Genomic DNA, 27,522 nt, shown 5'->3' with positions numbered 1-27,522 from the left:
GCATCCACTGGGAGAGCTTATTGAAAATGCAGAACCTCAGGCCCCACTCTGAGCCCATGTTAACAAGATCTCTAGGGTATTCACATGCACAGTAATGACCTTCAGTACCTGAGAAAGTGATCCTACTTGGAAATAGGGTTGTTGCAGATGCAAGTATTTAAGCTGCAATGAGGTCATACTGGAGGAAGGTGGACCCTTAATGCAGTATGGTGGGTGTCCTTAAAAGAAGAGACATGAGGAGGGTCCATGTGAAGGCACAGAGACACATGGGGGGAAGGCACGTGGCCAGAGTGACACAACTGCAAGCAAGCCGAGGAATACCAAAGAACTGAAAAGGCAAGAAACAAATACGGTCTCGGAGGGGCCGTGGCACTGCTGACGCTTTAATTTCAGACTTCTGGCCTCCAGAACTGTGAGAGAATAAATGTCATGTAAGCCACACATTTTGTGTGACTTTGTTAGAGCAGCCACAGGAGACCAATAACATGCCTAAGATTCACTGATGTACAGTTGCTCCAGATATAATCACAGCGACCAACCATGTCACCCAGCAGTTCCACTGCCAGGTATATGACCAAAAGAATGGCAAACAGGTGTACAAACAAAAACTTGTATGTGAATGTTCACAGCAGCACCAGTCACAGTAGCTGAATGGTGGAAGCAGCCTAAATGTCTACCAGCTGCCAAACAGATCCACAATATGTGGTCTCTCCATACAATGGAATATTATTCAATCATAAAAAGGAATGAAGTGCTGACACCTGCTACAACACAGATGAATCTTGAAAACCTACTAAGTGAAAGAAGCCAGATACACAACCCACATATTATATTATTACATTTGTATGAACCATCCAGAACAGGCAAGTCCATCGAGATAGGAAGCAGATGAGTGGTTACCTGGGGCTGCAGGAATGGGTAGTGGGAAATGACTACTTAGTAGTTCCAGGGTTTTCTCTTGAGATGGTGAAAAAGTTTTGGAGCTAGACCGTGGTGATTGTTGTACAACATTGTTAATGTACTTAATGCCACTGAATTGTACACTTTAAAATGGCTAAAATTGTAAACTTTGTGAGTATTTTATCACACAAATACAACAACCACAGCAAGTCTAGAGGCCCTGGGGCCTGAAGAAATTCTGCATTTGGGGAGCTGGCAAAGTCATCAAGGCTCAATAGCAGAGGCAAAGATGGTATACAGGAGGCAGGACAGAGGTCAGCCCTTCCAGGTTCTATTAGCTGATAATAAGAATTTTAATACTTTGCCTAAAATAAGGGAAGCTTTGGATTTTTATTTGCCTTAAATTCAGCAGTACTTCCAGGAGAACTGGACTGCCACCAAAGCACCTACCTGGTCCCTGCTACCAACGCCCCCTCAATCTGTTGTTCACACAGCCACCAGCATAATCTTTTTCAAACACAACCATATCATGTCACTCTCTTGTATAAAACCCTCCAGTGGCTTCCCATCATTGTACAATGAATTAAATTTCAACCCTCTACCCTGACTTTGCAAGCATTCAGGAGCTAGCTCTGACATCTTCCATTATTCTCCCTTTACCACTGCACTTTAGCTGCTCTGGCCTCCTTTCTGTTCTTTAGTCAGACTTCCTTCCACCTGAAAGCCTTCACCCTGGCTGGTCCTATCATTAGAATGCTTACTCCCTTCCTTCCTGCCATTCAGATCTCAGTATAGTTGTCACCTCAGAAAGACCCATTTCAGACGAAAATAGTCACCCAGTCCAAAATAGCCACGCAGTACCTATCTGCTCTAATTGCCTACATTACACTCAGCTACCATTTTCTTATTCGTGTTTTTGTTTTGTTGTCTGCCTCTCCTGCCAAGCTCCCCATGGCAGGTGTTTTTGTCTAGTGTATTCACTGTCATATCCCCCACCACCTAGATGCAGCAGCAACTCAGAAAATGTTGACCAAATGGATGGTACATAGTTGTCCCCCAATAGATGATTGCTGACTCATTGAAGAAGGGTGGACCTTGCAGTATGAATAAGATAATGGTGTTGTTTGGGGAAAGGAGAAGGATATCATTATAGGCCAGGGCGCAGCATGAACAAAAGCAGAATGCTTCCTGCGGAGAGTGGTGAGGTGCACCAGAGGAACTAGAGTAGGACAGGTTGCAGAAATGCAAGGCTGTGATGGAGGAGGGCCTTGCTAAGGCCAAGTTACTCTTGCATAGGCAGTAGAGAGCAGTGAAGAGCCTCTCAGTAAGAGTGACATGATCTGACCTGTGTTTCAGGGAAGTAATTTTGGGGTTATGAGGTAACTGCAATCACCTTCCTGGCAGTTGATGAAGGCTGGACCTCATGTAGTGGCAGTGAGGCTGGAGGAGGTGAAAGAGCAGCACATCTCAACTCAGGCTGCATAAAAATCCACTGGACAGCTTGTAGACTCGCAGATGCCTAGATTCCATCCCCTAGAGATTCTGACTGACTCAGTCTCTGGTGGAGCCACAGGAATCAGTATTTTGTAAAAGCTCCACAGATGCTTTAGCTGGGATTGAAAGCCCTAGGGCAGATAAACTGTTTAGAAATCGAATAGACAAGAGGCACCTAGGTGGCTCTGTTGGTCCAGTATCCAACTCTTGATTTCGACTCAGGTCCGGATTTCAGGGTCATGAAATATAGACCTGTGTCAGACTCCACATTAAAGCCTGCTTAAGATTCTCTCCCTCCCTCTTCTTCTATCCCTCTCTCCGTACCTCTCCCTCTCTGGAAAAAAAAGGGGGGGTGTCAGCCCTCAGGACTGAGTGAATTTGGGTAATGAAGGAAAAGGAGGAACTGAATATGACTTTTAGTTGGCATAAACTTGTAGGGCAGTTTCTAAAATGCATAATCCCAAAATACAGTCCATCCAAGCAAGAGACTGCTTTATAGTTACTACAAAGTATGTGTATGAAGAACTTTTTAGTCCCAAAGGGAATTTTTTTTTCTGATAAGAAAGAAGTCATAGGAAAATATGCAATATGACCTCAACTATGTAAGAATATATAGAGAAAAAATTAGAAGAAGATGTGTATAAAATTGAGACACCTGACTGGCTCAGTAGGTAGAGCAAGTGACTCTTGATCTTGCGGTTGGGAGTTCAAGCCCCACCTTGGGCACAAGATTACATTTTTAAAATGTGTATAAAATTTTCACACTGGTACCTCTGGGTGGTGAGGTTATAAATGATTTTCTTTTCTTTTTTAATATTTACTATCTTTCCTAGAATTTTGAAATGATCAGATCTCACATTTTTAATGGAAAAGGAAAATATTTATAATGGAAGCCCTCTCAAAAGATTAAAACACTAAAGTTGTAGGACTTGATAAGGGGGGAAGAATCTTGAACTGTTTGAAAACTTGCTTAGATGAAATTTGTATGTGTATTCATCTAAATTTCTATATTTATTCATATATCTGTGTGTTTCCAGGGTCCCTACCTGAACACAAAGATGACTTTTACTCTGAGTATCAGAAACATCTGCAGGAGTGACACTGCACCTGCCGAAGGTATGTTTGTAAAAGCCACTCAGGAAAGCACTCAACCAAAGAGAGGAGAGAACTGAACTCTGCAAATTTGATTTAAGTAGGCTTCATCAGCATCAGAGGTTTAGGTTTGTTTTGAGGACAGCTCCATAGGACATGGATGAGGATGTAGAATGAATGATGCCTTTTCCTCATATGGATTTACCCCTGAGCCTTGGGAAAAGCATGTGTTAAAAAAAAAACTAAATGAGAAAAAATTTCATAAAGATACTGGGAGCACAAAGTTTTGTAGCCAATATAGCCTGCTGAACAAAATATTAACAGGGACAAAGGGTACTGTTCTCATTTCAACAGACTGGCAGTTGAGTGTCTCAGAACATGGGGTGGGAACACATTCAGACAACTTCCTCAAACAGCACAAGCTAAAATGAAGGAAAAGGCCAATGCCACTTATTGACAGGATTATATTTGTGAGACTCCAGTAGCAGCAGTAGGTAATAGGTAGGAAGACTGGGTTTATAAATTCAAGCGCTGCCTCCTTTTACATTTGGGGACTTCCTGAATATGTTGGGAGGAATTTGAGAGGGATTGAAGTTCTTCAGTTTTAGAGGGTTTTTTTGTTTTGTTTTGGTTTGGTTTGGTTTGGTTTGTTTTTTTTTTTTTTTTTTTGACTGAGCAATTGCTTCCCTAGGATTTTGCCCTACAAAAATAAATAGGTGCACAAAATACACTATAAGGTTACTAATTGCAAAATTCATGATTGGAAGAGTAAAAAATGGAAACAACACAAATACTTATAAATAGTATCTTGCCAGTTATTTATTCGACATAAATAGTATCTTGCCAGTCATTTATTCGACAAAGTTTTTGAGTATCTGCTATTTACCAGGCACTTTTCTAAGCGCTGGGGATAACTGTGACCAAACCAAACCAAGTCCCTGTCCTCAGGGAGTGTGCACTCTACTGGGGAAGATGAACCATAAAAATTTTAGACGTGTACTGAGGGGGGCACTTGACGGGATGAGCACTAGGTGTTGTACTATATGTTGGCAAGTCGAACTCCAATAAAAAATATATATATATATTTGGTGAATATGAAAACAATAGAATTGATAAAGAAAAAAGAAAAAATTTTTTAGCCTATCTATACTATAGAATTCCATGATAGAGGTTTTTAATATTAGATACATTTAGCTGTATTAAAACAAAAGGTCCTTCAAGATATAATACATAATATATAATTTTTTACTTATAAAAGCAAGTTATAGGAGAGAATTATAATCCTGTATAAATATAAGAATAAAATGTAGTAGAATGTTCATATGAAAAAATCAGGAGGAAAATACATGACAATCTTTGAGCAGTGAGTTGTATTATGATGGAATTTCAGCAATGCAAATGCTCATTTGATTTCTTTACAAGCAATATTACATTTATAGTAAAAAATAAATTATTAAAAAGAAACACTGTGTATAGAGGATAAACCCTAGAAATGCTTTTTGAAAAATTATTATTGGGATCTCTTATTTATCCTGCAGCAATTGGATATAGGGAAATGCAGATAAAACTTTTGTGTATTTGGTATACAATACAAAAATGTATAAATGTGACTTAACAATAATCCCTTCAGATCTCAACAAAATGGCAATACATAGTACATCTTCTTTATCCATTTATCTATGGATGGACACTTGGGTTGCTTCCATATATTAGCTATTGTAAATACCGCAATAAACAGGGGTGCATGTATCTATTCGAATTAATGTTTTCATTTTCTTTAGGTAAATGTTCAGTATTGGAATTACTGGATTATATGGTAATTCTGTTTCTAATTTTGGGGGAACCTCTATACTATTTTCCACAGTGGCTGCACCAATTTGCATTCCCACCAAGAGTGCACAGGCATTCCTTTTTCTCCACATCCTCGCTCAAACTTGTTGTATCTTTTTGATATTAGCCGTTTAGACTGGTATGAGGTAATATAGCTCATTGTAGTTTTGATTTGCATTTCCCTGATGATGAGTGATGTTGAGCATTTTTTCATGCATATGTTGGCCATTTGTATGTCTTCCTTGTAATAATGTTTATTCAGATCCTCCCTTTTTTAACTGGATTATTTGGTTTTTTGGTGGTGAGTCGTAGATGTTCTTTTTGTATTTTGGATATTAATCCCTTATCAGATATATCATTTGGAAATATCTTCTCCCACTTAGTAGGGGAGAAGAAACTTCTCCCTTTTCATTTTGTTGTTTACTTCACCGTGCAAAAGCTTTTTATTTTGGTATAGTCCTAGTAGTCCATTTTTGCTTTTGTTTCCCTTGCCTGAGGAGACAGATCTAGAAAAATGTTGCTAAGACCAATGTTAAAGACATTATTGTCTATGTTTTCTTTTATGAGTTTTATGGTTTCGGATCTCACATTTAGGCATTTAATGCATTCTGAGTTTATTTTTGTGTATGGTGTAAGAAATTGGTCCAGTTTCATTCTTTTGCATATAGCTGTCCAGTTTTCCCAACACCATTTATTGAAGAGAATGTCTTTCTCCCACTGTATATTTTTGCCTCCTTATTTTGCCTCCCAGAAATAGATATATCTATGAACATATAGATGTGGGTTTACTTCTGTCATCTCTATTGTTCTGTTGTTCTATGTGTCTATTTTTGTGCCAGTACCATAGTGTTTTATTATAGCTTTGTAGTATATCTTGAAATCTAGAATTGATACCTCCAGCTTTGTTGTTCTTCCTCAAGACCATTTTGGCTATTTGGGTTTTTTTGTGGTTCTATATACATTTTAGGGTCATTTGTTCTATTTCTGTGAAAAACTGCTATTGATATTTTAATAGGGATTGCATTGAATCTGTAGATTGCTTTTGGTAGTATGGACATTTTGACAACATTAATTCTTCCAATCCATGAGCATGATATATCTTTCCATTTCTTTATATCAATTTCAGTTTCTTTCATCAGTGTCTCATAGTTTTTAGAACACAGCTTTTTCACCATCTTGGTTAAGCTTATTCCTGGGTATTTTATTCTTTTTGTTGAAACTGTAAATGGAATTGCTTTCTTAATTTCTCTTTCTGCTACTTTATTATTAGTGTATAGAAATGCAACAAATTTCTGGGGTACCTGGGTGGTTCAGTTGGTTAAGCATCTGCCTTTAGCTAAAGTCATGATCCCAAAGTCTGGGATTGAGCCCAGTGTTGGGCACCCTGCTGAGCAGGGAGTCTGCTTCTCCCTCTGCCCCTCCCCCTACTCGTGCGCTCTCTCTTTCTCTCTTTCTCTCTCACTCTCAAATAAATAAAATCTTTGAAAAAAAGAGAAGTACAACAGATTTCTGGATATTGATTTATATTGAAACTTCTGCATATTAATTTGTATACTGAATTTATTCTAATAGTTTTTTGGTGGAGTCTAGGTTTTTCTATCTTATCTGCAAATAGTGGCAATTTTACTTCTTCCTTACCAATTTGAATGCTTTTTATTTCTTTTTCTTGCCTGATTGCTGTGACTAGGAATTCCAGTATTATGTTGAATAAAAGTGGTGATAGTGGACATCCTTGTTTTGTTCCTAATCTTAGAGGAAAAGCTCTCAGTTTTTTCATCATTCTGTATGATGCTAGCTGTGGGTTTTTCATATGTGGCTTTCATAAGTTGAGATATGCTCCTTGTAAACCCACTTTTTTGAGGGTTTTTATCATGAATGGATGTTGAATTTTGACAAATGCTTTATCTGAATCTATTGAGATGATCATATGATTTTTATCCTTCATTTAGTTAATGTGGTGTTCACATTGATTTGCAGATATTGAATCATTTTTGCATCCCTGGAATAAATTCCACTTGATTGTAGGAAATGATCCTTTTAATGTATTGTTGAATACAGGGTACTAATATTTTGTTGAGGATTTTTGTATCTGTGTTCATCAGGGATATTGGCCTGTAGTTTTCTTTTTTCGTATTGTCTTTGGTTTTGGTATCAGGGTAATGCTGGCCTCATAGAATGTTTTCTATTTTGTGGAGTAGTTTGAGGAGAATTGGTAGTATCTCTTTTTTTAAATGTTTTGAGAATTCGCCTGTGAATCCATCTGGTCTCAGAACTATGCTTGTTGGGAGTTTTTTGGTTACTGATTCAATTTCACTGCTAGAAATTGATCTCTTCAGATTTTCTACTTCTTTCTGATTTAGTTTTCAAATATTTTATGGTTCTGGGAATTTATCCCTTCCTTCTAGGTTGTCCAATGTGTTGGCATATAATTTTTCCTACTAGTTTCTTATAATCCTTTGTATTTCTGTGGTATCAGTTGTTCTCCTCTTTCATTTCTGATTTTATTTATTTTGGTCTTCTCTCTTTTTCTTGACAGATCTGGTTAAAGGTTTATCAATTCTGTTTATCTCTTCAGAGAACCAGCTCTTTGTTTCATTGATTTTTTTAATTTTTATTTTTTAGTCCCTATTTCATTTATTTCCGCTCTGATCTTTGTTCCTGTCTTCCTTCTACTAATTTTGGCTTTATTCTCCTTATTCTAGTTCCTTTCGGTGTAAGGTTACATTGTTTGAGATTTTTCTTGTTTCTTGAGTTAAGCCTGTATTGCTATAAATGTCCCTTTTAGAAATGCTTTCGCTGCATGCCAAAGATTTTAGACTGTTGTACACATTTTCATTTGTCTCCATGTATTTTTTTAAAGATTTTTTATTTATTCAAGAGTGACACAGAGGGAGAGAGAGAGAGGCAGACACACAGGCAGAGACTATTTTTTTTATTTCCTCTTTGATTTCTTCATTGACCCATTGGTTGCTTAGTGGCATGTTGTTCAGCCTCCTCATATTTGTGTTTTTTCCAGTTTTTTTCTTGTAATTAATTTCTAGTTTCATACTATTGCAGTTGGAAAAAATGCATGACATGATCTCAATCTTAAACTTATTGAGACTTGTTCTGTGACCTAACATGTGATCTGTCCTGGAGAATGTTTCATGTGCACTTTTAATGGCATTAGTAAGGTTATGGACTCCTAGGTTTCTATTCAGTGGCAGCAGCACTTCAAAAAGAGGCAGCAGTAGTACCTTTCACAGGTCAGCATCGAGTGTGAGTTTCTGGCCTCCAGCCAAAGAGTAGTAGCAGCTTCCTGGTCTCTAGGTAAGACATCCTGTGATCACTTGTTTGTAAAATTGGACAGAATTCTTTATCTCCCTAATTCTGTGCCCTTTTGCCATGTGATTTTGAAGTTCTTTCCATAAAAACTAGAATCTATTTATCCACTCTTTGAATCTGGGCTGGCCTTGTTCCTTTCCTTGAACAATAGAATGCAGAAAAAAATGGCATTATGATAGTCACAAGCCTAGGCCCCTGGGTAACTCACAGGCTTTTGCTCACTCTCTGGAGCCTCAGGACTGCTAATGGAATAAGTCCATGCTGGCCTGCTAGAGAATGAGAAACCATATGTGTCAGAATCTAGCCAGCCCTCCTGCCCCAGATGACATCTCAAAACTGTAAGGGAGCCCAGTCAAGGTCAGCAAAGCCAATTTACAACCAACCACAGATGTATAAGGGACCTCAACTGAGACCAGAGAATGGCCAAGATGTGTACAGCCTAAATTGCTGACCACAGAATTTTTTCTTAAATAACTCTGGTTTTACACCTATAAGTTTGCAGTGGTTTGTTACATAGTAATAGCTAGCTAATACACACCTTTTTCCTTTTTTTTAGAACTTTTTATAATTTTGTAGCAAATCACAAGCATTAAGTTGTTTCCACACTAAACATATAGAATATTATTACAAATGCTCCATGTCTATAGGATGGAATTCTATGCAGCCATCAAATTAATGTTGTAGAAGACTTTGATACAGGAAATTCCCATAGTATGTTTTCAGTGACAAAAAATGAAATTATATATATAGTATGCATATTGGGAGACACACAGACACAGTGATAATTATACCTCATGATCTGATATCTTTTCATTTTGTAATTTTTTCTTTTATTTTTTACATTTTCTGCTTTTACTATATGTTCTGTGAAAGCAAATATTTCTTTTATATTTAGAAAAAATTTAAGTTATTAATTTTTCAAGACATCTAGATTGATAATTTCACTTTGGGGAGCCAATGATACCTTCTGTAACTCCCTCTTTAGCTGTATATTCAAAATGAATTTTTTCTGTTTTCAAAGAAATAGCTGATAAGAAACCAGTGTCTTACCCCTGCTAACAGCATTCCAAGCTAGGTTGCAGTCACTCCTGTTGCCCTGTAATCCATAATCATGCAGTAGCATCTGAAGTGGGACATAAACCATTTTTTTCCTTTTGTCCTCTTCCTAAATACTGAGTCACCTTACCACACAGCAGCTGACGAAACATCCTCCTGACACGTATCCCCTATACATGTCCAGCTTTAGGTAATTTACTCAGCAGATATATGAATCTTTGGTTACTGATAATCTTTTATTAAAAGAATTTCATGCTTTTATGCTGACTCCAATAGCTGTGATAAATACTGTGTTCCTGTGACATAAAAGATATAATTGATAGAGACATGTTTCAGAAGAATTCAGCCAAAAAGATAATAGTTGCAGGTATCCCGGTTCTGTGCAGTTTTTTAAACCATTTATAGCCATTTATTTATTTTTAAAAAATTATTTCTCAAATAATTGAGAGAGAGAGCACAGAAGAGAGCACTAGCAGGTGTGGGGAAGGAGCAGAAGGTGAGGGAGAAGCAGAGGCCCCACTGAGCAGGGAGCCCCACAAGGCCTTGATCGCAGGACCTGGGATCATGACCTAAGCCAAAGGCAGATGCTTAACCAACTGAGCCACCCCGATGCCCCCATTTTTAGTCAAATTTTTAAAAGATTTTATTTATTTATTCATGAGAGACACACACAGAGAGAGAGGCAGAGGCATAGGCAGAGGGAGAAGCAGGCTCCATGCAGGGAGCCTGATGTGGGACTCAATCTCGGGACTCCAGGATCACGCCCTGGGCTGAAGGCAGGCGCTAAACCACTGAGCCACCCAGGGATCCCGATTTTTAGTCATTTGTATCGTAATGTTTATTGGACCCTATTTTTGAAATCCAAAGATTAATTAATGTTTATTGACTCTTATAGGAATATTTTCTACTTAATGGTGATTGATTTATTTTAATTTAGATTCATTTATTAGAGAATTATCTTTGAACCTTCATAAACCAATATATAAAAATGAATTCATTGAAATTCCGTCTATCTAGTTATAGTGATATGGACTTTAGACACTCAAGCATGCAGATGTTATATAACCCAGGCCAGAGGCCCATCTTATTTAAATGTACAAGTAGTGACATTTAAGGTGAAGACTGGGCCAGCATGGCTAAAGCAGAGCAGAACATTGAGCAGCTTATCAATGTGTTAACCTCTGAATTCAGTTGACATGCATAACCCTGGCTCTAAAATTTTTTGTTAGAATTATCCCCATCAGTAAGCTGCTGGCTTCCAATAATTGGCTTATATCATGATCACAATTAGAAACATGTACTGATCAACTGTTTGGCATCAGGATTTGAACCCAAGCAGTCTGGTGTAGGAGCCTGAACTCTTGACAGTAGATTTTGGAGTCAGGCTGCCTGGATTTCCTTCTGGCCTCTGCCATTTACCAGTCTTAACATTTGTAAAATGGGGATATTAACAGTACCTACCTTATTGTCTTTACATGAAGCAGCGTATGTGAAGTGTTTGAAATGGTTTTAACATAGTGGGTATTCAATAAATGCTGGTCATCATTGTAAGAACACTGCACTGTCTTCTAATTCTGAAAGTTTAGATCTAAAAGAGACCTCAAAGATTATTAAGTTCATTGTTGTTCAACTGCAGTTCACAACCTCTTCGTGGATTTTGAAATCAGTTTAAGGGCTTACTTCCGTCATTTAATAAAGCACATGAGAATATAATAAAATAGAGATTATTCAAGTGCACTGCATGCAATAAGGGGTAAGTGTTGTTTCATGAAACATTTGTTTTAGAATGATAGCAGACATGATTTATGCTCTGCCCACATCCCCTCAGGTCTCTTGCTGGTTCTGCCTATGCCTCCATATCTTTGTGCTTTTCTCCTAAAGAGTCTTCCCTATGGTTCTTGAGAAAACTACTTTTCTGCTACTGGAGACACATTAGCCTAATGTATTTCTATTATTTATCTGTTGCTGCATAATAAATTTTTCAAAAACCTGGTGACTTCAAATGACAAACATTTATTATCCTACGTCAGGAATCCAGGAGCAACTTCACTGGGTGGTTCTGGTCCTGGGGTGTCTCGTGAGAGTACAGTAAAGCTGTTCAGTTGAGGCTGCAGTCATCTCAAGGCTTGAGTGGGGCTGGAGACTCTGCTTCAAACTCACTCACGTGGCTGTTGGCAAGCCTCAGTTCCTTGATGCCTGTGGGCTGGAGGCCTGAGTTCCTTGTTATGAGAGGCCTTGTAATAGGCCTCTTCATAGGACTGCTCATAAAATGAGACCTTGCTTCCCCTAGAGGCAGTGATCCAAGAAAGACAGAATCCAGGATGGAAGCCATAGTCTTTTTTTATCTTAATTTCAGAAGTGACATACACTTTTCTTGTATTTTATTGGCTACCAGACCAACCATGGAACGTATTAGGAAGCAACTATACAAAGATGTGAATACCACAAGACAGGGATCACTGGGGGCTACCTTTGGGGCCTGGCTACAACAGGTACCCTGGGCTGAAATGCCTGGAGGTTACATCTTCCTGATGGCCTGTAACAGTGATTGGCTAGGAATGAAATGTGAAAGCACTGTTCAAGGCTAGTCAAACTCTGTGGTGTATTTTATGCTCCAGAGGTCCCCATGGGATCAGGCTGAGGCTGAGACTTCACCTGAAATCTTACCCTTGGTTGATTTTTATCCCTTGCCTGCTGTGCCTCTCCTACTCCCATACCAGTTACCAGTTGCTCCTGGAAGCACATCCTTGATAAATCACTTGCCCTTGAATCCTTATCTCAAGGTCTGCTGCTAGGAAATCCAGCCTAGAGTAAAGTGGTGTGTGTGTGTGTGTGTATGTGTGTGTGTCCGTGCACACGCATGTGCACGTTTCTTACTTGTAGTGATGGTCAAAAACATTGAATTAAAAACAGAAACCCAACTCTTATCTATAGAAGTCATTTTATTTTACAACTGAGTAAACTGCTGCCCAGACAGGTAAAGTGATTAACTTGAGATTGTCCAACCCTGAGTGGCTTAGATGAGCTCTTGATTTTATTTTGACTCCCTGTGCTTAGCCTCTGGTTGTAAAATCATTTCCATTGGATTGAATTCCAACTCTGACACTTGATAGTTCTGTGACTTAAGTCAATTCAGTCCTTCTGGGCCTTAGTCCCCTGATCTGTAACATGGGAATAATAATCGCTCTGAGTAGAAAGAAGAAGTTAGACAGAAATGAAATCAGGGGCGCCTGAACAGCTCAGTTGATTAAGTATTTGACTCTTGATTTTGGCTTGGGTCATGATCTCGGGGTCCTGGAATTGAGCCCCGTGTCAGGCTTTGCACTCAGCAGACAGTCTGTTGGAAAGTCTCTCTCCCTCTCCTTCTGCCCCTTCCTGCTGTTTTTTCTCTTTCTCTCTCTCTTTAATTACTAAATAAATAGGTCTTTAAAAACAAAACAAAAAGAAATGAAATCAAATTAAGACTTCACTATTCACTAGCTTCCCCCAATTTTTTTATTGTAATAAAATACACATAACATAAAATTTACCACCATAGCCATTTTTAAGTATATAGTTCAGTGAATCTTGAGCAATCATCACCACCATTGTCTCCTAAACTTTCATCTTGCATATCTAAAACTCTATACCCATTCAATGCTGACTCCCCATTCCTCCCTCCCTAGACCCTAGCAACTGCCATTCTACTTCCTGTCTCTATGATTTACAGTTCACTGGCTTTTTTTTTTCCACCTTAAGCAAATAATGCATTTTCATTCTTTATCTGGGTAAAAAGAGACTAGTACTTTCTAGTGTATAGTTTATCAAAATACCTGATAATATACAACCAATGGTAGCTAGAATTACTATCATCTACATGGAAGTGCTTTGTAAACTATAAAGCATAAAAATGTGTACTGTGGTTATTATTACACTTAAACAGCAGCCCAGATTCTGCTTATTCATCTGGAGTTATGTATCAAAGCATTATAAATTTTTTATCAATCTCATGTCATTATTTAAACAAAACTAGCTTATCACCAAGCTTGTTTTCCTGTTTTTCTTTGGAAAAAAAATCAAATCAGTGTTTCTTTATGGGCAAATTATCTGAAAAACCTTTTTTCTAAATGAGTGATTTTATATTTTAAGTAATTTTTAGATATGTGGAAAGCATAAAAAGATAAATGTGTGATGGTTTTAAGTTCTTTGTATCTCGCAAACTGGTAATATTTCTGAAAATAAGGTAGAATTTGATAATGTTCAGCCTCAAGGGACCCTTCTTCTTTGAGTAAAGAAGTGGAATGATTTTATAATATGTATTAACATGAGCTTATCTCAACATTTAGAGCTATCACTGCTCTATCCTGGTGGGTCAAATATTGCAGATTTTTAAGAAGAAATAGTTAAAGGAAATGTGTCATATAACATAAATTAAAGCAGAAACCAGAAGAAAAGATGCTTAGAAATGTAATAACTTGAGGCCTGTGTTTAGAAGGAAACTATTTGCACATGGGTTAGCCTGTCTGCAAATTAGAAGAATGAACTTGCCTACACAGGGATAAAAATAAAGCCTGATTCTAGCGAGGGACTATAAAACTAGATTTTGTTTCTTTGTGTGTTTTTAGTTAAAAAAAAAACAGATCATTGAAAACTATGTCAAGAAACAAGCACCCATATACATTTCTGGTGGAAAATAGTATATATGTCTTATGAAAGGCAATGTGGCAATATTCATCAAAATTACACAGGCAATTTGGGCCCAGGAATTATACTTCCGAACATGTACATGTGTGCATGTACTTGCCACTTACTCTGTCAAGGGTTTCCTTCATAGCTGAATACATTAAATAGGTAACAAAGGCTCTCTAAGCAGTTGGGGAGACTGGAAAACCTTTTACAGGCATCAGAATACATTCATCCATCACGTGTGTACATACACGTATATAAGAAGATGTAGGGACGCCTGGGTGGCTCAGTGGTTGAATGCTGCCTTTGGCCCAGGGCACGATCCCAGGGTCCTGGGATCGAGTCCTGCATCAGGCTCCCCATAGGGAGCCTGTTTCTCTCTCTGTGTGTCTCATGAATAGATAAATAAAATCTTTAAAAAAAAAAAAGAAGATGTATATGCAAGGCTGTTCATTGCTAATTTTTTATTTTGGTAATTCTTAAAAGCTTGGAAGCCACCCAATGTCCATCAAATTAGAATAGGTTTAAGAAATTATGACACATCTATATAATAAAAGGCTATGCATATGTGGAAAGATTAAGGATGCTTTTATGTGTTACTATGTTATAGATTCTAAAATATATTATTATTTTTTAAAGATTTTATTTATTTATTTGAGAGAGAGTGGAGGGGTGGAGGGAAAGAGAGAAGCAGACTCCCCGCAGAGCAGAGAGCCCAATGCGGGGCTTAATCCCAGAACCCTGGGATCATGACCTGAGCCAAAGGCAGATGTTTAACCATCTGAGCCACCTGGGCACCCCTCTAAAATATATTATAAAGTATAATTGGCAAGATGCAGTACAGTGCATATGCTAACTTTTCTGTGAAAAAGGAGGAAATACAAATATTTATGTTCAAATACTGGTAGGATAAACAAACAAGCAATAAAAAAAATACCCACTTTGTGGAAACTGGAGGTAAAACAATAAAATGCGTATGTTCAGTTCTCCCCTTTGTATAAGTAAATCTAATGGGGAAAAAAACAAATCCTGTTTCCCAACATTTGGACTTATCTCAGAGAGTGTCAGACATCAGTCTCCCAAACCCAGAGGCACTTGCAAAGCTGAGCAGCCCCCTTGCAGCCAATTATGTGTCTTCAAGATAGATGATGTAGTAAGGTTTGAAAAACATTACTTTTATTCCATTCCTTTTGCAAGTCCTCAGGCACATGAACATATTTGGAATTTACTGGTTTTTCTTCTCCTTTGGGTATTTAATCAAAACTGAGGTAGAAAGACTTTCATTCTTATATCCCCTTATACAATTTTACTCTTCACTAGCAGCATACAGAATCAAGCATATCATAAAATTGTCCTGCATATCTCACCATTTAGGTTAGAGAGGTTAGCTCATTTAGTAAACCACAATTAAGCAATTATTCTCATCCCGATATTCCCTGCCATACCTAGCACAGGATCTCATTTAACAGATGCTCAAAAAATGTTTGCTGAATTGAGCCACCTGCTTTATTATACATTGATAAAACCAGCCAGATGCAGATAAAATGTTAAAATGATTTACATTTCAGTTGTGAAATTAGAATCCAGAACTACTGTTTTCCTTTTGAAATAAGAAATGCTTATTTCAAAAGACCTTTTAGTTTATCATTTTACAAAATATGCTCCTATGCTTTGATTCTCAATCCCTGGATAAAAGAGGCAAAACAATTTTCAGTACTACTGGAATTTAAACCAGTGGCAGAGACATGTATTTGATGTATTGATGAGGCATAGGGAGATTGGTATCTGGGTGGCTCATTTGGTTTAAGTATCTGCCTTTGGCTCAGGTCATGATCCCAGGGTCCTGGGATCGAGCCCTGCATTGGGCTCTCTGCTCACTGGGGAGTCTGCTTCTTCTTTTCCCTCTACCCCTTCCCACCATTCTCTCCCTCTCTTGTTCTCTCTCTCTCTCAAATAAATAAATCTTCAAAAACAAATAAATGTGTTGATTTGTTTTTTTTAGGATATATTTAGTCATCTTGTATATTTATTTTTTCTCCTTGATGCAAGTTGGTAGTCAAGATATATAATTGTGCAAGCTTTTCTAAAGTGACTAAATTAGTGCCAGCTACTAGATAACTGTGATTGCCTTTTCAATTTCAAACCTTAGAAACAGAGCTCTTCCTGAGCACACCTTCTCATTAACTCAATTTGCTTCAAATTTGGTGTGTTTCATGAACAAAATCAAATAATTGGTGATAATTGTACTACTGAAAGCTTAAAATCTAGGTTCCTGACTGGGAAAAAGGTTACATACTAAAAGAAAATATTTGCATATTATATACCTGATAAAAGTCTTAGATCTAGAATGTATAAAGAACTCTTACAACTCAATAACAAGACAGACAATTAAAAATGAGGAAAGGATTTGGATATTTCACCAAAGAAGATATATAACTGGCTAATAAGTAGATGAAAAGATATTCAATATCATTAGTCATTAGGGGAATGCAAATAAAAAGCAAAATGAAATGCGACCTACAGCCACAAGAATGGCTACAATCTGCAACAGACATTAAAAAGTATTAGGGCCAATAGGAGAAATGATAACCTAAAACAGATGGGCATATTAAATGGTACAGCAACTTTGGAAGAAGTTTGGCAGTATTTTAAAAAGGTAAACATGTATTTTTCATTCTACCCAAGAAAAATGAAAGCAGTGTTCACACAAAGACTTATATGTGGAAGTTAATTATTTATAGTAGTTAAATAGGGCATTTGGATTGTTTCCAGTTTTTAACTGCAGAACAAATCATGACATATCCATACAATGGAATTTTATTCCACAGTAAAAAAAGAACAAAGGACCAATATATGCTACAACACCGATGAACCTCAAAAACACTTTGCAAAGGGAAAGAAGCCAGACAGAGAAGACTACATATTGTACAAGAATTGGCAAACCTATAGAGACAGATATTAGATAATGGTTGCCTTGGGCTGGAGGTAGGGATACACTGAGAGGAGAGGGTCCTCTTGGGATGGTGGGAATATCCTAAAATTGGATTTTGGTGATGGTTATGAACTATAAATTTTACTAAAAAACATTTAATTGTATACTTAAAAGGAGTGAATTTTATGATATAAAATCGTATCTCAATAAAGATGATAAAAATGTTTTAAAATTTTAGGTATTTTGTCCTGAATTATTTCTTAATTATTAAACTTAGATTTGAGAACATGTTTGCATATCTTATTTTTAAATTAAGGATTATGTGTTCATTGATGAAAATTCAGAAAATATATGCAGGAAACATCCTTCTGTAATTCTATTCCCTAACCTGAACACTGTCGATATTTTGATGGATACCTTTTGTAGAAGGGATCCATTATAGTCCTCATATTCATAGCTGCCCATTAGCTTTTGGATAGTTTTTCCATAGTTGGGGAATGTGATGGCTTAAAACCTATCTGGGGGCACCTATGTGGCTGTTGGTTGAGCATCTGACTCCAGATTTCAGCTCAGGTCATGCTTTCAGGGTTGTGAGATTGAGCCACAGCATGGAGCCTATTTAAGATTCTTTTTTTCCCCTCTACCTCTTCCCCTCCTCCTCCCCTGCTTTTTCTCTCTCTCTCTCTCAAAAACAAGACAAAAATAACCCAATTAAATTATTACCTCTGCTTACTAGGAATAACATGCTCATTTTGGGTAAGGTTCTGAAGGATGTAGGGGCAGTCATAATAGAATTATATGAAAGGCCTAAGGAATTTAAAATATACAGTATAAATTTCTTCTAGCTGAAGTTGACAGTTTAAATAAAGAGCTTGTATCAAGGCAAAAGCAGAAATTTGTGGAATTTCTATGATTTTATACAAAGAATCTCTTATCACTTGCTGGTACTGTTTTAGATAGCTAAAACAAAACACAAATTTTGATTCTTAGGCTGCTGTATAAAAAATATTGGTTTACTAGATATTTTACATAAAAGTTATATTTGGCTTGGAAGAGAGTAGGATCCCCAGAATTAGAATAGATACATGTAGGATGCAGATAACTCAGTACCCCAAGCCCCACAGAGTCTGCCTTTCTCTTGGTTGATGAAGCTGTTCACTCCTTGAAGACTCTGTAAAACCTTGCTGAGAGTGTTAACTTTTTTTAAAGGAGTTTATTTATTTGACAGAGAGAGTACAAGTAGGGGGAGTGGCAGGCAGGGGAAGAGGGAGAGGGAGAAGCCAGCTCCTCACTGAGCAAGGAGCCCGAAGTAGGGCTCCATCCCAGGGCCCTGGGATCATGACCTGAGCCAAAGGCAGATGTTTAACTGAGCCACCAAGGCACCACCCAAGAGTATTAACTTTAAAAGGAGAGAAAATTCCTTTTACCTTCTTAGCCAACTGCTTCTGATTATTGCCACACCTAAACTAGGATTAGGTCATGGCAGGCTCCAGTTGGCAAATTGTGAATTTACTAATGTATGTTGGCAGTTTATCCCAATAGATTCAGTAAGTGCTATGCCAAGGAAAGCAGAACAAAACACTAGATCAGTCTGGATTCATTATTTAGGAAGTACTTACAAGGAGATTCTGATTTCATTGTGTTAGCTTCAGATGCTAGAAGTGATTCCAATAGTTTGTTCAGCTGGACTCAGTAAGGGGGCCAGGGTAAAGAAGGTTGAAATGCTAGAAGTTTCTTGGTATGATACAGGTGAAGGAGTCCAAAGACAGGAAGATAGAAATTTTGTAGTGGATTTGTTATGTATTACCCCTTCTTTCATTCAGTTCATGGTTTGATACTTGATACTTAGAGTTTGTGCCATAATCTCTTCTGGTAGTGTGTGAGGTATATAGGCAGTGAACCAAGTGCTCAGTTTAACATGTAGTTAAAGCTGACAATGAGTAGCAATAATCCAGGCCTCATTTCCTGACTCTTTCCAGATACAAAGTAACTAACACACTCTTTCCAAAGACAGAATGCAAGACTCTCAATGATTTGATGAAGTGTAATTCATCAGTGACTAGAGAGACAACTTAATACCCACTGGCCTTGGAAGGTGGTGGAAAAGTATTCCACAATACTTTGCCTTTGCTGGCCACATGAAATACCAGTCAGTTTTGGTTACATTTTAAGCCACAGCCTGCAAGATACATAAAACTATCAAGTCCCAATAGGTGAGATCAGAGGGAAATTATAGTTTGCACCAGTGATTTTCAACTGAGGGTGATTTTGCCCACCAGAGGATATTTGGCAATGTCTTGTAGACATATTTGGTTGTTGCAAATAGGATAATGCTATTGGCACCTAGAGAGTGGAGGCCAAGGATACTGCTAAACATACCACAATGCCCAGAATAGCCCCCTCTTCCCCAACAAAGAATTATCCAGCCCCAAATATCAGTAGTCTCAAGGTTGAGAATCCCTTGATTAGGTGTATATAAAATATGTACAGGATATAGAAGTTGACTGGCCTTGCTGTGTTACATATAGATCAGATGTTGGCAAATAATTTCTTTAAAGGGCCAGAGAGGGGGATCCCTGGGTGGCTCAGCGGTTTAGCGCCTGCCTTTGGCCCAGGGCACGATCCTGGAGTCCCGAGATCGAGTCCCACGTCAGGCTCCCGGCATGGAGCCTGCTTCTCCCTCCTCCTTTGTCTCTGCCTCTCTGCCTCTCTGTCTCTCTTTCTCTGTGTCTATCATAAATAAATAAATAAATCTTTAAAAAATAAAAATAAAGGGCCAGAGAGTAAATATTTTAGGGTCTGTGGATCATCTGGTGTCTATTTCTACCACAGACAACACTCATAAATGAAAGAGTCTGTGCTCCAATAAAACTTTATTTACACAAATAGGTCATGAGCTGGATTTGGCCCACAGGTGGTAGTTTGCCAACCCCTGATATATTAGTTTGAATATTATATACTACTTTTGTGATTTATTGTATGATGCTAAAAAACAACTATTTTACTGTTTAATGATGCTTTTTTATTTTGCAATAAACCGTTTAGTTTCAATGAGCTTAAAAAATGATTATTGATGACAAATGAACTACTGAATTTCCATTTGTCAAGAAAGTTCATCATGGGCATATAATTTGCATGAAGTTTTGGAGACATTTATCATTCACCTTGGGAGCCAAAATAATATAATTGTATAAAATTTAGGGACATAAATCTGTGGGATACATAAATATCTCTTTTGAATCTTAGTACTTTATTTAAGAAGTCTGAGTCTGAGATATCTGTTTAACATGTGCATCTTCAGAAGATGTAGTTTTATATCACTCTGTGAGACATGACTTTTCATTTAGATCAAATAATCATTTTACTAAATTAATGTCATTTTTATTCTATGTTTTTATGTACACATATTAAAAATGAAATGATACATGTTATTGTAGAAGAACTGCAAAAAGAATTGAGGTCAGTTTTATATTAGTGATATTGGAAGCTTCAAATGGAAAACCTGTTCATAACAATGATGGTTCAATTTTATTCGCACTCAATTCATAGAATCAAAATAAATCACTCTATCAAAGGGAAAATATGAGGTTATTACTAATTAAATAGAAAATTCAGTGAAAAAGTTCAACTTTGAAGATACAGTTGTCCTGTGATAGAATATGGAAATACTATTTTGTGAAGTTTGGCATCATAGTAAAAACAAGTTTTTTACTACTTGAAGATGCCTAGAGAGCAGAAGTATATTTTGGAATTGATTGAGATACACAAATGATTATAAACTAAGTCAAAAAATATGCTATTATAACAATCAAAATTAAAAAGGCAGTGGTCAACATTTACAGAGACTTTATAACAAACACACACACACACACACACACTGGGGCACCAGGGTGGCCCAGTTGGTTAAGTGTCTGATTTTGGCTCAGGTCATGATCACAGGATCCTGGGATTGAGACCCGCATCAAGCTCCATGCTTAGCATGGAGTCTGCTTGTCCCTCTTCTTTTCCTCCTCCTCCCACTCCTCACTTGTGCATGTGCTCTCTCTCTCAAATAAATAAAATCTTAAATACACACATTAACTGAATTAAAAAACTTTGGTGATAAAGTTGTTGAACAAAACATTTTAGCATGGCAGTACTTGGTTTCTCTCAAGCTGAGAAAATGCATATAGGAAAGACTGGGGAAAATTTTTTAAATTAAAATAAACTTTAGTAATATTACAATTTTCAAATTTGTATTTTGGCCTCCTTCTCTAAAAGGCCATAGTAGGCAACACCAAAGTAATATTTCTATGAGAGTGAAATGTTTATTCTTGCAACAGTTACACAAACTGAAAAGTCAATTTCTCTGCATTTCCATCTTCTGATGATAACTGTGTATATCTTGCTAGTACAGTTGCTTTCCTATGATGTGCGCAAGAAATCACCCCAGTCTTTTAACTTTTATATGTGTAAAATATATACCACAAAATGATACTCTTTGATATTTGTTCTAGGCTTCTTGCTGACCTTCTCAGAAAGCACTTAGACTTTTAAGAAATAGTGAGACTATTGTGGAGACAAATGGATGGTCCCTCTCTGCTGCTCAGAGCTGTTGTTGAGGTGAATTTAATAAAGGAATGACTGAAAAAGTCATTAAGCTCCAAATACATCCAGTTAAGCAGCTGAGAAGGGGAAAAGGCCCTTCTCTGCCCTCCACTGCTCTGCCGTGTGTTCTTTCTGGTAGACATTTGTTGGTTTCAGCCAGCAGTATCAGCTGCCACTTTTCAGGAGTTCTCCAATTTTATTTTGGGGAATATTTCTCTCTCATTAAGGTGGTCTTGGTGAAACAATGCAAGATTCTTGCCTCCCCCCTCTGAAAGTCAAAGGCATTTATTCCTTCCTTGCTTTGCCCACTTTAAGAGCCAGGATGGAAAAGTTGACCTGAACTTAAGCTAATATAATGTTTCTCCTCAGATTTTGAATCTTGAGCAATTGATGCCCCCAAACAATTAGAGGTCATGCACTAACTAATCACTTCTTGCATGGAGTTGGTGGGTTTTGATTCTATGCCCTAGACCTATGGAGTGACCTTGATTTCTGTAGACCTTCAAATATGACTTTCTAACCTTCTGCCTTCAGTTAAGTAGAGCACGTGTAAACAGGGAACCCTAAATGACACATCCTCCATTAGCTGTGCTTTCCCATATACCTACCCCAAGTAAGTTACTCTACAACTTACCCACCCTTCTTTATGCTGAGGAAGTCATTTCCTACTGAAGGTAATTTGCACTAAGGTATGAAGGACTTGGTGTGTTACTCTTCCTAGGAGTCTTAGGATGGTGAAAGGATCTTAGGGAGAAGGCAGTAGATAAGCCTTGAATATTAAATGTTCAGACATTTGGTTCTCTTAAGACTATGGAGTGAAATGCTACCATTTATTAAATACTTAACTATGTGTGTGACATTGTGCGAGGTAAGCACTTTTGAAAAAATTCCCCATGGCAACACTTTGAAGAAGGTATTTTTGTATTGTATCTATTTTATAGATAGATGTGAAATAGGAGGCTGCAACTGGCCCAGCATAGGCACCAAGTATAACATGCAGGCTGACATTTTTTTCCTGTATGAAGCTGTATAGATTAGTTGGGCCAGGCCAACGGTGTTGTTCTATAGTTGTTTCTATCAGGACTGAGCTATTATTTTAGTATACTACTGAGGTATAATTTACATATAGCAAAATACAAGGGTCTTATATATATAGTTTGGAGAACTTTAACAAATGTATATATGATGTAACTATCACCCAGCTAGAGATGCAGAACATTTCCATCTTCCAGAAACATCTTATACTCTCCCTTGTAGTCAATTCCTCCACCTCTAGAGACAACCAGTTTTTAAATTACCATCCGTTTTCTTGTTCTTGAATGCCATATAAGTGGAATCATATATACAGTCTTTTGTGTAAGACTCCATTCACTCAACCTAATGTGGTTTTTTAATGATTAATCCGTGTTGTTGGATGCATCTTAATGATTTCCTTTTATTGCTCATTAGTTATATGAATATACCATAGAGTTTTCTGTTTATTTGCCTGTTGATGGACATTTGGGATATTTTCAATGGATGGCTAGTTGGAATAAAGCTGCTCTGATCATTCTTGTATAAGTTTCTCTGTGAATTTGTGCATTCATTTCTTTTGGCTAATATATATTTAGACATGGAATTGCTGATCATGAAGAAGGAATATAATACATTTTAATAGAAACAACAAGGATATAAAATTCTGCATTCCTATCAGCAATGTTGGAGAGTTCCAGTTACCTCACATCTTTATCCACACTCAGTGTTTTTGATATTTTTATTCTGGTGAGTATATAGTTTTAGCTCATTGTGGTTTTAATTTCTATTTCCCTAATAGCTAATGGTGTTGAACACCTTTTTCTATGCTTACTGGCAATTTGGATATCTTTTGTGAAGTGCCTGTTCAAGTCTTTGGTTATGTTTTATTATTGTTGATTAACTACAAAAGCACATGATACCACACTTCACCAGCAACACAATCTGTATTTTATACACATGTCAGCATAACCACTACTCAGTGATGTTCAATATTTACCCAAAGCTAAATTGAGAGAGGTCATATTTATAGGGATTGCCTTGCATAAGATAAGATGTTCCTGTCTACTTTTCCAGGCCAGAGGTTTTCAACTGGCAGTGGTAGGCCAACTCTGGATGGCAAAAGCGTTTTGTTCAGCTGGTATTTTAACTGACATAGTTGTTAATATATTAAAGATCAGGAGATAAATCCCTACAAATCTGACTTTGTAGTCTCTTAAAAAATTGGAAAATCTGGAAACACTGGGCCTACTTTTTACTTTTGGTAATGTCAGCTAAAGCTGAATAGTGGTTCTCCTTTAGACTATGCATGCCCTTTTCAGTTTAGGACAGCTTCATTCTACATCTCCTTATTGACTTATTCTCAATCTGCTTCACTCACAACTGGTATTTCCTAATGAGTACTGTGAATTAGATGACTCCCTACATTGTCCTGTACTCTACAAATGCACAGATTTGTGACTCAATGGCAAGAGACCTTATGTGTTTTATATATTTAATTTTATTACAGATTTAATCTTTTACCTTTCTTTTTCTTAAATTCCTCATTCCTTTTTAAGATATCTTGTTGTAGAAAATTTATTTAAATTTTTTTCTGGAAGCAAAGCAATGTATTCTGTCTCTGCATATGTATTAGGAATGATTTCTAAGAAAGTAAAGCCAGCCATTAGCTATAGACCCTAAGTAACTCATTTTTTCTCCATTTTGAAGAGGATGGTCCAAGGGAAAGAGGTGGTAGTAAAAAAAAAAAAAAAAAGTCCTCCCAACATTTGACATGGGTGAGAAGTTTCTCAGCAGACCCTAGGCCTAGTGACTCTGAACAAAATGAAACCCCTGGGGTAAACAAGAATTTAGATGCATACAGAATTTATGCTCATCTGGTCCAATCATATAACAAAATATGTTGGTCTGTCACTATACACTATTAGAATGGCTGAAATTCAAAATAGCAATGTCACCAAATGCTAGTGAGGATACAGAGGAAACTGAATCACTTATACATTGCTGATTGGAATGTATGGTACAGATACTTTGGGAAAAGTATGACAATTTCTTACAAAACTAAACATCGTGCTTACCATACAACCCACCAATTTCACTTTTGTGTGTTTATCCCAAAAAATTGAAATTCATTTTTCACACAAGAGCTGTGCATGAATGTTCATCTAGCTTTATTCATAATATCTCTAAGCAGAAAACAACCCAATTGTTCCTTATCGAGTGGATGCTTAAACAGCTCTGGGACATCATCCATATCATGAAACATCATCCATATCATGAAATACTGCTCAGCTATAAAAAGGACTGAGCTACTGATATGCACAACAACTTGGATGGATTTCCAGGGATTTATGCTGAGTTAAAAAAAAAAAAAAAGGTAGTCTCAAAAGTTTACATACTGTATAATTTCATTTTATGACATTCTTGAAATGAAAAAATCATAGAGATGGAGAACAGATTAATGGTTGCCAGGAATTGGAGGTTGTAGTAGTGATGGGAGAGAGGTGGCTGTAGCTATGAAGGGTTCTCCATAGATCCTTATGATGGAATTTTTTTGCATCTTGCCTGTAATGGTCATTGCATGAAACTACCTGTGATAAAATTGTCTAAAACTAGACACACACACACACACACACACACACACACACACACGATTATGTATAAAACTGGTGAAACCTGAATGAAATTGGTTAATTGTATCAATGTCAATTTCCCGGTTGTGATATTGTACTTGTTAGGTAAGATGTTACCATCATTAGGGGAAACTAGATGAAGAGTATATGTTATGTCTCTGTATTATTTCTTACAATTTCATGCAAATCTATAATTACTTCAAAATAAAAAGTTAAAAACATACCATTATTTATCCAAAAATATTCATTAAAACTTAGCTTCAAGCCAATGAGTTTAATACAAAAAAGATTTAGGTAATTATATATGATTCCATATAACTATATATCAGTCATTATATCTGCTATCGGTCTGGCAGAGAACCTGTTTCGATTACTGTGGCTGTGTAACAAATTACCCCAAAACTTGGTGGTTTGAAATAATGACATTTTTGTGCTCACAAATCTGTAGTCTGAGCAAGACTCAGTGGGGACAGTTCATCTTCCTCATTTTGATACCAGTTTGGGGGCAATACTTGAAGACTTGGGGGCAAGAGTCATTTGAAAACTCACTCATTTTTAGTGACTGATGCTAGTTGGTTGGTGTTGAGATTGTAGCTGGAAATATCAACTAGAACACCTACACATGACCTCTCCATGTGGGTTCGGCTAACCCAACATGGGGACTGAGTTGATGATATGACTTTCCAGAGAGGGGTGCCTGAGTGGCTCAGTCAGTTAAGCATCTGACTTTTGATTTCAGTTCAGGTCATGATCTCAGAGTCTTGGGATCAAGCCCACTCAGTGGGGCATCTGCTTGAGGATTCCCACACTCTCATTCTGTTCCCCTCTCCCTCCCCCCATGGTCTGTCTCTCTCTCTATATAAAATAGATAAATAAATCCTTTAAAAAAGGAATCTCCAGAGACATAGAGAGCTTGATGGAAATTCAAACTTTTATGATATATCTCCAGAAGCTATGCAGCATCACTTCTGCCATAGTCACAGTCCTGCCGAGATTTAAGGGGAGTGAACAAAAAAGCACATCTGTTGAGTAGAGTTTCAGCATCACAGCATAAGACAAGCATACTGGAAGGAATATATTGGTGTGGTCATCTTTGAAAAATACAATTTAATATGGGGCCTGACATAGAGTAAATGCTCCGTACACATTTTTAATGAATGGAAGGAGGAAGAGTGACTAACAGAATATATACTCTTTCCTCTCCTTGCAATACCTTTGCCATCTCCCCTGATGGACAGAGACCTTCATTTCTATTTGTTAGAGACTCCGAAATCTGTGAACACTTCTGTCTTCTCCCTGTGTATAGTGACTAGTATGGTGGCTTTGCACTGTTAACTTTGCTAGGCTGCATTACATATTTCAGAAATCCCTTTCCTGTATGTTCTGGTTATGGTGGGCCAAAAGAGAGATTCTTATATGAGATTTGGAGGGAAGAAGAGAACAGCAGCCACTTTGTAGCTCACACACATTGTCACTGATCTGCTAATTTACCTCTTTGGCGTGAGACAGCAGCTGGGCTTTCAGCTGCTCCAACCTTCCCTAATTCTTCCTTCAGCTGCTTCCATTCCTGGGCTAGCTGTGTGGGCTTAGTTCTGTAATGAAGGATCCCCAGCTTCTAAAAAAACAAGCATTCCATTAAGGTTAGAGACCCGAACTGACAGTTTTTCAGCCCCTCCTTGTGGTCTTCAGCTTGACATTTGTGGGTTTCAGCTCATTCTTGCTTTCCCTCACTGCATATCCATCTTCCCTTCCCCCACTGCCTGCTCTGTGGACTTTAAGCTCCAGCATCAGAAGCAAAGACAACAATCTTACACAGACTGCTTAACTAGCTTCCACAATTGTGTAAGATCAAATCCCTGTGACAAATCCCTTTTATGCATGCACTCGTGTGTGTGTGTGTGTATGTGTGTGTGTGTGCAGTGGTTTTGTTTCTCTGATTGAACCCTATAGGATACAAAATTTGGTATCAGAAGTCCCAGTTAAAATATGCAAGTTCCT

General features: G+C 37.4%; 1 protein-coding gene across 4 annotated transcripts in view; it reads left to right on the top strand.

The window, feature by feature from the left end:
* Positions 1 to 27,522, top strand: part of LOC119868428 (ferritin light chain-like) — a 109,132-nt gene that overhangs the window by 2,463 nt on the left and 79,147 nt on the right. For 3 of the 4 annotated variants that reach the window (XR_005386246.1, XR_005386244.1, XM_038587169.1), the window contains exon 2: positions 3,432 to 3,510. Coding sequence is in view for 1 of the 4 variants with exons in the window: in XM_038587169.1 (XP_038443097.1) it covers positions 3,432 to 3,510 (79 nt within the window). In the remaining 3 variants the exon portion in view is untranslated. Of the gene's footprint in view, positions 1 to 3,431; positions 3,511 to 23,490; positions 23,642 to 27,522 lie in introns of all 4 variants that reach the window. The other variant, XR_005386245.1, reaches the window with a different exon arrangement.

This window comes from Canis lupus, chromosome X (assembly GCF_011100685.1).
Source record: "Canis lupus familiaris isolate Mischka breed German Shepherd chromosome X, alternate assembly UU_Cfam_GSD_1.0, whole genome shotgun sequence".
Classification (NCBI taxonomy): domain Eukaryota; kingdom Metazoa; phylum Chordata; class Mammalia; order Carnivora; family Canidae; genus Canis; species Canis lupus.
Note: the sequence above shows the minus strand (reverse complement) of the source record. Positions and strands in the feature narration are given on the sequence as shown.